This window comes from Branchiostoma lanceolatum, chromosome 17, assembly GCF_035083965.1.
Source record: "Branchiostoma lanceolatum isolate klBraLanc5 chromosome 17, klBraLanc5.hap2, whole genome shotgun sequence".
Lineage (NCBI taxonomy): Eukaryota > Metazoa > Chordata > Leptocardii > Amphioxiformes > Branchiostomatidae > Branchiostoma > Branchiostoma lanceolatum.
Window position 1 is genome coordinate 3,927,044 of NC_089738.1, and position 13,139 is coordinate 3,940,182.

General features: G+C 44.2%; 1 protein-coding gene across 1 annotated transcript in view; it reads right to left on the reverse strand.

Moving 5' to 3' along the window:
• The window catches only part of LOC136423692 (cell division cycle protein 16 homolog), a 56,846-nt gene that overhangs the window by 16,420 nt on the left and 27,287 nt on the right, over positions 1–13,139 (reverse strand). Inside the window, exon 4 of the mRNA XM_066411972.1 lies at positions 451–489. Within this exon, the coding sequence (XP_066268069.1) occupies positions 451–489 (39 nt within the window). The remainder of the gene's footprint in view (positions 1–450; positions 490–13,139) is intronic.

Sequence of the window (13,139 nt, forward strand, 5' to 3'; positions counted from 1 at the left end):
TTAGAAGTCCCGAGCTGAACCCGAGACATACATGTATGTAAGCGGATTTTTTTTTCCTTTTTAAAATGCATATTGGCATATATTTTACATACAATTTGAAAACTAAACATGTGAAATCATATACAGCCAGTTAAACACAAAAGTTCAGTTATGAACACAAAAACAGCAATGCTTTCATATTTTTCCAGTACAAATTTCATGATCTAAAGGTTTAAAACAAAAAGGAGAGTACAAGTGAGAGATATTTTTTGGACTTGAACCTAACGTCAGGTCCAGTCCAGATCAGGTTTAGGTATGCAGCACTACTCAAAATGTCTAAAAGAAAGTAACTGTTCTAGTCTGTCATTGATGAATTAGGACATTGACTTTTTCACTTTACCATGTTTACCAACTCCTCTACTTACAAAAACAAAATTACAATAACTGGGACATAGAAACAAACAGACTTACATGGCATCTTGCAGCAAGGTACCTGCAAGCAGCATTTTTCTGAAGGTGGAAAACATTGAGAAATTGATAAGTTACTTGTCGGGTATAATCATAACTTCTATTCTCCTTGAGACAGACAAAAAGTATTGAAGGGATACAGTGAATAAGGTCAGACATCCAGGTAAACAATATTCAGACTCAAACAACTGGATAAGAATTCAGAGATTTATATCTGGATGTTTCGAGTGACATCCATCACTCTTCTTCAGCGTCACTAAAATGAACTAGCAGAACGAACCAGTACTTATATACAATAACTAGAAAAAACGGTTCAGACTTACAAGTCCCGACCTGAACCCAAGACATATGTATATAAGCAGATTTTGGTTTAAGTATAAGTAGTTTAAGTTTTGAACAGCACTTTGTACCACTCTTACTACAGTCACTGTTATTAGCAAATATACATTTTTCTTACAGTAACTGTCCACGCACACATACATGTATATTTGGGTTAATAGTATCAACAATATGCCCCAACTGGCTATCTTCATCACATATAATGTAGTAAACTGACCAAACGTTGACATCTTAAAAAATATGACTGTCAGTTATCAAGGAAATCAGCCATCAGCTAGCCAATGGTGCATGGAAATTAGTCTGACTGTCAGGAAGAAGAGTTTCCCCTTGAAGCCTTGGGGAATGGACATATTTTCATTGATTGCATATTTGTGTGTCTTATTCATAATGCATTGAATTTCCCACAAAGTACAGTCATCATAATGGTGTATGGTCAGAACAGACACTGATGCACACGGATGGGTCAAGTTTCCTGGTGTGAAGAGAATCTTTACTGTAGACGTGTGTTCAGTCAACAAACATCGGACTGACTCTGATGAAGAACATTTACACTTGTCAGGTTAGTACAGGGGGTTTGACAGCTCTATTTTGTTGTCCATTCTCTCAATTTTGTTGTGTGAGACATTGTGAAGCTTTGTATTGAGTGACAGAGGGCAAAAGAAATCTAGGGGGGTCACTCCCCTCTCCCGGGCCCCAAGAAATTTGGGTCTATGAAACGTTTTGAGGGGCTTCATCTCGGTCTTTTAAAAACAATTGTGGCGCCGTCGATGGCCTTAAGCTTGTCATGATTTATCTCCATTAAGAAGGATGGAATGTATGTAATTCTTTCCGTCACAGAGTACCAAAATTATATCTTTGAATAGGCACCAGAGAAAGCCCTACTGCCGAATCATGATGTCATAAATATCCGATCCTTGTAGTGGTAGAGCAAGGAGGTTAATTGTTGATAAAACCTCCTTGGGTAGAGAGATGTACCTACTGGGTGTTACAAAGAGAACTCCCACGATCAAGCAATTTTGTCTGATCTTGGTGATCATAACTGCCACTACATATTCAGCTAAACTCTGTTTCCCTGAGTGTGACAGAGTTCCCTGGTCCAACTGTATGCAGAACATAATACATGTAAATGTAGTCTCAACACTTTCTCCAGAAAAGGAAGACTTCTGCATCTTATGTAATGGGCAGGAATCGGAAGGGAGTGCTGTCAGTGTCCGTACTAGTACTAGTGGGCTTTCCGATCTACCCTGCATACTTCACACGCAAACAGATCTTGCAATAAAAGGATATCCATTTGGTGTCCTATCAGCGCAGAAGCTGCCGCCCTTCGAAACTCCTCTATTGTCTTTCTTTCTGATTGATGCTGAAATCACAGATGTGGAGGAAAACACCTTTCTTGATGATAACTTTGAAACTTGGGATATGAGGTTTGGATATCGGTTTTCACATCTGGAAGAGTTGGGGCTGGATTTCAACAGGTTAACACATGTTAAACTGAGCTGGCTAAATGGCTTGGAAGGTCTGGCTGTGCTAAGCCTGTCCAATAACAGAATAGCACAGATTGATCGAGACTGTTTCACAGGGATGCATAATCTTGCGATACTGAACCTAGAAAACAACAGGTTGCAGGTTGTAGACCCTGCCTGGTTCTTTGGCATGGAAATGATTGACATATTCTTAGGGGCAAATAACATCAAAAGCATTCCCCTAAGCATGTTCCAAGACATGAAAGTTGATTATTTCTACATGCAGGAGAGTTCTCTGTCTTGTCTGGATTGGGGGGTGTCATGGGGACAGTGGCCTCTGTCAACCTTCTATGTCAGTGGTGACAGGTTGACAACAGTACATGATGAAATCCCACACAGAGTGGGATGGAGCCTTGCTATGCATAAAGATCTCGACCATTACGAACAGATTATATCTGTTGAGGTGCCCAACTTCTATTTCTGCATGATGAAATCAAGAAATGAAAGTTTCAAGTGGATGGTCGATTCAGCAGAGATTGTGCCTCGACACGAATCAATGACAAACCCTACACTGTGTACTGAATTGGCTAGTTCTCCACAAGACATCACCACTCAGCCACCTTTTGTTGTCATTGCTACCCATGGCCATCCAGAGAAAATGTACCGTTACTATCATGAGAAGTGCAGTCAGGTGTGGGAACACAACCTGGGGATTACAGTAGCCTTGAAGCCTGGTAACTCCACCTTACAGCTGGTTTCTATGGGTCTGGGGGACACAACCATGGCAGATGTTGCCATACGGGTTGACAACTCACCAGATACACAAACGGTCAGCACCACACATTCAAAAGACATCCAGAGCAGTCAGAGCACCGACACACACACTACCAATACACAGCAGGTAACCTGCATTTTGATCTCCAAACAGGGCGGACGAGTTGTCTTCAACATTCCCAAAATCCCAGTGAAGGCCCACAAAGCATGTCCTGTGTACAGAAGTGACACAACAACAGACCAAGCAAGCTTTCTAACATCCAAACCTCAAACCAGGCCCCAAACTACAAAAGACCACAGGTCATTGACGTCTACATTGCAGGCCAATCCTGAGCAGAACACGTCAGCACCGGAGACTCTTGTCATCCCAGTTGTTGTCGCCACGGTGGGTATTCTGTTCTTTTTACTCCTTGTAGGGTTCCTGTTGAGGAAGTGTCTACCAAAGTTAAGAAACAACAACAATGTACAGACACCTCCAGGTCTTGTCTCCTCTCAGTCATTGCCTTCAGCTCTCCATACTGTTCAAACTATCCAACAGGGGGTCCCAGACTCACACACCTACGAGGAGATCCCGGATCAAATAGCTGCTGCTCAGAGGCCTCTGCCTGGTCCCCCAAACATCTACTGGGAGATCTCAGACCGTGTAGCTGCTGCTCTGGACCCTCTGCCTGCCCTCCCACACACCTATTGGGAGATCCCAGATCATATAGCTGCTGCTCAGAGGCCTCTGCCTGCCCTACCACACACCTTCTCACAGATCCAAGATCATGTAGCTGCTGCTGTAGTAGAGCCATCACTTCTAAACCCCACAGACGATCCCATCTCAGACAGTCTTGATGATGAACCCATTCGTTTCTACGGTGCTGTAGCAGAGCCGTCACTGCCTACAGTCACAAAGAGTAGGCAAAACCAGCGGACATATCTGGGCAACACTGTTGGTACTTTATACAGCAATCAGTCAGCTGCCAGGCTTCTGCAAACATATAGAATGTCTAGGGAAGACAGGCACCATTGTGTAGCTACATATAGCAAGACTTACACCAACTGGATGCAGGTGGTCTCAGGGGAGGGAACCAGTAACACACCACGGCGCGCGTCCCTTCCCCTCACACTACCTAACACCTACTGGCCAAGGGATATCCCAGGGGAGGAAACCAGTATCACACCATGGCGTGCATCCCTTCCCCTCATACTGCCTAACACCTACTGGCCATGGGAGATTCCAGGGGAGAGAACCCTAAACACATGTCAAGAGCCCCTCTCAAATTCAAGTCACATCATTTGATGTCCATTTAATAGCAATACAAGCAGACAAAAGGCAGAACTGAAGTCTCTTCATTTAACATTTATTTCCACACCAAAAAAAAATCCATGATGTCTATGGAAAGGAAAGTAGGAATATGTCCAGGTGGCATTTAAACATAGTCCTAACCTAAATTCAGCAACACTGCATTTACTGAGTCACAATAACAATGTTGTTTAGGTCAAAACAACTTTTGGACAAATCCTTAACTACCATGATTATAAAGCACACACAAAAAAGGAACTTAACCCAAAATTTACTTCTTGACTTTAAAAAGTTGACTTGTTCATCAATAAAACAGGGGTCCTTTTCCGGTATGGCTGACGATTGGTATCTGGAAATTAGTCTGACTGTCAGGAAGAAGAGCTGTCCATCATCCGGGCCTTGGGGAATGGTCATTTCTTCATGACATCATACATATTTCTATGCACCTTATCCATATTACAACAGATATCACAGCAATAAAGTCAGAGCATTATTTGCAGCAAGGTCAGAACAGGCACAGATGTGTAGGGAGAAGCCACGTTTTCTTACTTGAAGGGAATCTTCTACAGTGTCGAGACTTGTACTACCGTAACTTGTAGAGAAAGGTATGTCACTGTTTAAATACATCTAACTTATTGTGATGTATTAGATGTAGAGAACAAACACTGGTTAGTGGCATATAATAGAAACGTTGTAGTGTTAGAGAGATGTACATGTCTCTTAATGTCTTGTAGAAATGGAACTGCAATAATCATGCTATCTTATTTGGTACTTTTGACTGCGTGCACAGCTTCAGCTAGCCTCTGCTTCCCTCAGTGTAATAGTGTTCCTTGGCCCAATTGTCTGCATGACACGATTAAGGAACCTTTTGGGCACTACCAAGGCGTATGCATCTTATGTAATGGTAAGGAAGGGAGTGTTTTCACTGTCAGCAATACTCCTACTCCTATTACATCTTGCTTGGTTGATATGCAAACAGCTTTTGCTATAAGAGGTCATCCAATTGCTGTTCTATCGGCAGGGAGACTGTCAGCATCCCGCTATTCTACAGTTTTTTACTGTAGTAACTTTGGTTCTGATAGAAGATGAAATTGCCGAAGTGGAGGAAAACATCTTCAGTGGGTTTTCAAAGCTACTCTGCTTGGGCCTCGACTTCAACAGATTGACACATGTAAAAGAGAGTTGGTTCGCTGGCTTGGATCTCACTTACCTGACCCTGTCCAACAACAGAAAAGCACAGATTGACCCGGGCTGCTTCAGGAATATGACTCATCTAACCTGGCTGAACCTAGAAAACAACATGTTGCAGGCTGTAGACCCTGCCTGGCTTTCTGGCCCAAACAGGTACCTGACGTACCTGAACTTGGGGGGCAATAGCTTCAAAAACATTCCCCTAAGCATGTTGCAAGACATTAGAGTTGATCATTTCTACATGCAGGAGAGTTCTCTGTCTTGTCTGGATTGGTTGATGTCATGGGGACAGTGGCATCTGTCAACCTTCTATGTCAGTGGTGACAGGTTGACAACAGTGCATGATGAAATGCCACATAGAATGGATTGGAGCCTTGCCATCCATGACAAAATCATCCAATACAGACAAGTCATATCTGTCGAAGTGCCAAACTTCTTCCTCTGTGTCAAAAAGGACAAACGGAAAAATAAGAGGTCCCTAGAACTTCGGTGGAAGTTTGACACACTGGAGATGGTACCACGTCCTACAAAAAAGGACACAAATGCACCCGGTGTATGTTTTATGCATTTGGTGAATAGCTCCGTGAGAAACATCACCACTCAGCCACCTTTTGTTGTCATTGCTACCCAAGGCCATCCAGAGAAAATGTACCATTACTATCATGAGAAGTGCAGTCAGGTGTGGGAACACAACTTGGGGATTACAGTAGCTTTGAAGCCTGGTAACTCCACCTTACAGCTGGTTTCTATGAGTCTGTGGGACACAACCATGGCAGATGTTGCCATACGGGTTGACAACACACCAGATACACAAACAGTCAGCACCACACATTCAAAAGACATCCAGAGCAGTCAGAGCACCCCCCCCCCCACACACTATCAATACACAGAAGGTAACCTGCATTCTGCTCTCTAAAGACGGCCTACCAGTTGTCTTCAACATTTCCAAAATCCCGGTGAAGGCCCACAAAGCATGTCCTGTGTACAGAGGTGGCACAACAACAGGCCAAACAAGCTTACTGACATCCAAACCTCAAACCAGGCCACAAACTACAGAGGACAACAGATCATTGACATCTACATTGCAGGCCAATCCTGAGCAGAACACGTCAGCACCAGAGACTCTTGTCATCCCAGTTGTTGTCTCCACGGTGGGGATTCTGTTCTTCTTACTCCTTGTAGGGTTCCTGTTGAGGAAGTGTCTACCAAAGTTAAGAAACACCAACAAAGTACAGACACCTCCAGGTCTTGTCTCCTGTCAGTCATTGCCTTCAGCTCTCCATACTGTTCAAACTATCCAACAGGGGGTCCCAGAGTCACACACCTATGAGGAGATCCCGGATCATATAGCTGCTGCTCAGAGGCCTCTGCCTGGTCCCCCAAACATCTACTGGGAGATCTCAGACCGTGTAGCTGCTGCTCTGGACCCTCTGCCTGCCCTCCCACACACCTACTGGGAGATCCCAGATCATACAGCTGCTGCTCAGAGGCCTCTGCCTACCCTCCCACACACCTGCTCACAGATCCAAGATCATGTAGCTGCTGCTGTAGTAGAGCCATCACTTCTAAACCCCACAGACGATCCCATCTCAGACAGTCTTGATGATGAACCCATTCGCTTCTACAGTGCTGTAGCAGAGCCGTCACTGCCTACAGTCACAAAGAGTAGGCAAAACCAGCGGACATATCTGGGCAACACTGTTGGTACTTTATACAGCAATCAGTCAGCTGCCAGGCTTCTGCAAACATATAGAATGTCTAGGGAAGACAGGCACCATTGTGTAGCTACATATAGCAAGACTTACACCAACTGGATGCAGGTGGTCTCAGGGGAGGGAACCAGTAACACACCACGGCGAGCGTCCCTTCCCCTCACACTACCTAACACCTATTGGCCAAGGGATATCCCAGGGGAGGGAACCAGTATCACACCACGGCGTGCATCCCTTCCCCTCATACTGCCTAACACCTACTGGCCATGGGAGATTCCAGGGGAGAGAACCCAAAACACATGTCAAGAGCCCCTCTCAAATTCACGTCATATCATTTGATGTCCATTTAGCAATACAAGCAGACAAAAGGCAGAACTGAAGTCTCTTCATTTAACATTTATTTCCACACCAAACCAAATCCATGATGTCTATGGAAAGGAAAGTATGAATATGTCCAGGTGGCATTTAAACATAGTCCTAACTTAAATTCAGCAACACTGCATTAACTGAGTCACAATAAAAATGTTGTTTAGGTCAAAACAACTTTTGGACAAATCCTTAACTACCATGATTATAAAGCACACACAAAAAAGGAACTTAACCCAACATTTACTTCTTGACTTTAAAAAGTTGACTTGTTCATCAATAAAACAGGAGTCCTTTTCCGGTATGGCTGACAATCGGTATCTGGAAATTAGTCTGACTGTCAGGAAGAAGAGTTGTCCATCATCTGGGACTTGGGGAATGGACATTTCTTCATGACATCATACATATTTCTATGCGCCTTATCCATATTACAACAGATATCACAGCAATAAAGTCAGAGCATTATTTGCAGCAAGGTCAGAACAGGCACAGATGCGTAGGGAGAAGCCACGTTTTCTTACTTGAAGGGAATCTTCTACAGTGTCGAGACTTGTACTACCGTAACTTGCAGAGAAAGGTATGTCACTGTTTAAATACATCTAACTTATTGTGATGTATTAGATGTAGAGAACAAAAACTGGTTAGTGCCATATAATAGAAATGTTGTCGTGTTAGAGAGATGTACATGTACATGTGTCTTAATGTCTTTTAGAAATGGAACTGCAATAATCATGCTATCTTATTTGGTACTTTTGACTGCGTGCACAGCTTCAGCTAGCCTCTGCTTCCCTCAGTGTAATAGTGTTCCTTGGCCCAATTGTCTGCATGACACGATTAACGAACCTTTTGGGCACTACCAAGGCGTATGCATCTTATGTAATGGCAAGGAAGGGAGTGTTGTCACTGTCAGCAATACTCCTACTCCTATTACATCTTGCTTGGTTGATATGCAAACAGCTTTTGCTATAAGAGGTCATCCAATTGGTGTTCTATCGGCAGGGAGACTGTCAGCATCCCGCTATTCTACAGTAGTAACTTTGGTTCTGATAGAAGATGAAATTGCAGAAGTGGAGGAAAACATCTTCAGAGGGTTTTCAAAGCTACTCTGCTTGGGCCTCGACTTCAACAGATTGACACATGTAAAAGAGAGTTGGTTCGCTGGCTTGGATCTCACTTACCTGACCCTGTCCAACAACAGAATAGCACAGATTGACCCGGGCTGCTTCAGGAATATGACTCATCTAACCTGGCTGAACCTAGAAAACAACATGTTGCAGGCTGTAGACCCTGCCTGGCTTTCTGGCCCAAACAGGTACCTGACGTACCTGAATTTGGGGGGCAATAGCTTCAAAAACATTCCCCTAAGCATGTTGGAAAACATTAGAGTTGATCATTTCTACATGCAGGAGAGTTCTCTGTCTTGTCTGGATTGGTTGATGTCATGGGGACAGTGGCATCTGTCAACCTTTAGCTTCTATGTCAGTGGTGACAGGTTGACAACAGTGCATGATGAAATGCCACATAGAATGGATTGGAGCCTTGCCATCCATGACGAATTCATCCAATACAGACAAGTCATATCTGTTGAGGTGCCCAACTTCTTCCTCTGTGTCAAAAAGGACAAACGGAAAAGTATGAGGTCCCTCGAACTTCGATGGAAATTTGATTCACTGATGATGGTACCACGTCCTACACATAAAAAAACAGAGGGACCCAGTATATGTTTTATGCATTTGGTGAATAGCTCTGTGAGAAACATCACCATACAGCCACCTTTTGTTGTCATTGCTACCCATGGCCATCCAGAGAAGAAGTTGCGTTACTACCACGAGAAGTGCAGTCAGGTGTGGAAACACAACCTGGGGATTACAGTAGCCTTGAAGCCTGGTAACTCCACCTTACAGCTGGTTTCTATGGGTCTGGGGGACACAACCATGGCAGATGTTGCCATACGGGTTGACAACTCACCAGATACACAAACCGTCAGCACCACACATTCAAAAGACATCCAGAGCAGTCAGAGCACCCACACACACACTACCAATACACAGCAGGTAACCTGCATTTTGATCTCCAAACATGCCCACCCAATTTTCTTCAACATTGAATTTCCAAAAATCCCAGTGAAGGCCCACAAAGCATGTCCTGCGAACAGAAGTGGCACAACAACAGACCAAGCAAGCTTACTGACATCCAAACCTCAAACCAGGCCACAAAGTACAGAAGACCACAGGTCATTGACGTCTACATTGCAGGCCAATCCTGAGCAGAACACGTCAGCACCAGAGACTCTTGTCATCCCAGTTGTTGTCTCCACGGTGGGGATTCTGTTCTTCTTACTCTGGTTCCTGTTGAGGAAGTGGCTACCAAAGTTAAGAAACAACAACAATGTACAGACACCTCCAGGTCTTGTTTCCTGTCAGTTATTGCCTACAGCTCTCCATACTGTTCAAACTATCCAACAGGGGGTCCCAGAGTCACACACCTATGAGGAGATCCCGGATCAAATAGCTGCCGCTCAGAGGCCTCTGCCTGGTCCCCCAAACATCTACTGGGAGATCTCAGACCGTGTAGCTGCTGCTCTGGACCCTCTACCTGCCCTCCCAAACACCTATTGGGAGATCCCAGATCATATAGCTGCTGCTCAGAGGCCTCTGCCTGCCCTCCCACACACCTGCTCACAGATCCAAGATCATGTAGCTGCTGCTGTAGCAGAGCCATCACTTCTAAACCCCACAGACGATCCCATCTCAGACAGTCTTGATGATGAACCCATTCGCTTCTACGGTGCTGTAGCAGAGCCGTCACTGCCTACAGTCACAAAGAGTAGGCAAAACCAGCGGACATATCTGGGCAACACTGTTGGTACTTTATACAGCAATCAGTCAGCTGCCAGGCTTCTGCAAACATATAGAATGTCTAGGGAAGACAGGCACCATTGTGTAGCTACATATAGAAAGACTTACACCAACTGGATGCAGGTGGTCTCAGGGGAGGGAACCAGTAACACACCACGGCGAGCGTCCCTTCCCCTCACACTACCTAACACCTATTGGCCAAGGGATATCCCAGGGGAGGGAACCAGTATCACACCACGGCGTGCATCCCTTCCCCTCATACTGCCTAACACCTACTGGCCATGGGAGATTCCAGGGGAGAGAACCCAAAACACATGTCAAGAGCCCCTCTCAAATTCAAGTCATATCATTTGATGTCCATTTAGCAATACAAGCAGACAAAAGGCAGAACTGAAGTCTCTTCATTAAACATTTATTTCCACACCAAACCAAATCCATGATATCTATGGAAAGGAAAGTTTGAATATGTCCAGGTGGCATTTAAACATAGTCCTAACTTAAATTCAGCAACACTGCATTTACTGAGTCACAATAACAATGTTGTTTAGGTCAAAACAACTTTTGGACAAATCCTTAACTACCATGATAAGAAAGCATACACAAAAAAGGAACTTAACCCAAAATTTACTTCTTGACTTTAAAAAGTTGACTTCTTCATCAATAAAACAGGAGTCCTTTTCCGGTATGGCTGACGATTGGTATCTGGAAATTAGTCTGACCGTCAGGAAGAAGAGTTGTCCATCATCCGGGCCTTGGGGAATGGACATTTCTTCATGACGTCATACATATTTCTATGCACCTTATCCATATTACAACAGATATCACAGCAATAAAGTCAGAGCATTATTTACAGCAAGGTCAGAACAGGTACAGATGCGTAGGGAGAAGCCACGTTTTCTTACTTGAAGGGAATCTTCTACTGTATTACCGTAACTTGTAGAGAAAGGTATGTCACTGTTTAAATACATCTGGCTTATTGTGATATATTAGATGTAGTCAGAGAACAAACACTGGTTAGTGCCATATAATAGAAATGTTGTAGTGTCAGAGAGATGTACAATATACATGTCTCTTAATGTCTTTTAGAAATGGAACTGCAATAATCATGCTATCTTATTTGGTACTTTTGACTGCGTGCACAGCTTCAGCTAGCCTCTGCTTCCCTCAGTGTAATAGTGTTCCTTGGCCCAATTGTCTGCATGACACGATTAAGGAACCTTTTGGGCACTACCAAGGCGTATGCATCTTATGTAATGGCAAGGAAGGGAGTGTTGTCACTGTCAGCAATACTCCTACTCCTATTACATCTTGCTTGGTTGATATGCAAACAGCTTTTGCTATAAGAGGTCATCCCATTGGTGTTCTATCGGCAGGGAGACTGTCAGCATCCCGCTATTCTACAGTAGTAACTTTGGTTCTGATAGAAGATGAAATTGCAGAAGTGGAGGAAAACATCTTCAGTGGGTTTTCAAAGCTACTCCACTTGGGCCTCGATTTCAACAGATTGACACATGTAAAAGAGAGTTGGTTCGTTGGCTTGGATCTCACTTACCTGACCCTGTCCAACAACAGAATAGCACAGATTGACCCGGGCTGCTTCAGGAATATGACTCATCTAACCTGGCTGAACCTAGAAAACAACATGTTGCAGGCTGTAGACCCTGCCTGGCTTTCTGGCCCAAACAGGTACCTGACGTACCTGAATTTGGGGGGCAATAGCTTCAAAAACATTCCCCTAAGCATGTTGCAAGACATTAGAGTTGATCATTTCTACATGCAGGAGAGTTCTCTGTCTTGTCTGGATTGGTTGATGTCATGGGGACAGTGGCATCTGTCAACCTTTAGCTTCTATGTCAGTGGTGACAGGTTGACAACAGTGCATGATGAAATGCCACATAGAATGGATTGGAGCCTTGCCATCCATGACGAATTCATCCAATACAGACAAGTCATATCTGTTGAGGTGCCCAACTTCTTCCTCTGTGTCAAAAAGGACAAACGGAAAAGTATGAGGTCCCTCGAACTTCGATGGAAATTTGATTCACTGATGATGGTACCACGTCCTACACATAAAAAAACAGAGGGACCCAGTATATGTTTTATGCATTTGGTGAATAGCTCTGTGACAAACATCACCATACAGCCACCTTTTGTTGTCATTGCTACCCATGGCCATCCAGAGAAGAAGTTGCGTTACTACCACGAGAAGTGCAGTCAGGTGTGGAAACACAACCTGGGGATTACAGTAGCCTTGAAGCCTGGTAACTCCACCTTACAGCTGGTTTCTATGGGTCTGGGGGACACAACCATGGCAGATGTTGCCATACGGGTTGATAACTCACCAGATACACAAACCGTCAGCACCACACATTCAAAAGACATCCAGAGCAGTCAGAGCACCCACACACACACTACCAATACACATGTACAGCAGGTAACCTGCATTTTGATCTCCAAACATGCCCACCCAATTTTCTTCAACATTGAATTTCCAAAAATCCCAGTGAAGGCCCACAAAGCATGTCCTGCGAACAGAAGTGGCACAACAACAGACCAAGCAAGCTTACTGACATCCAAACCTCAAATCAGGCCACAAACTACAGAAGACCACAGGTCATTGACGTCTACATTGCAGGCCAATCCTGAGAAGAACACGTCAGCACCAGAGACTCTTGTCATCCCAGTTGTTGTCTCCACGGTG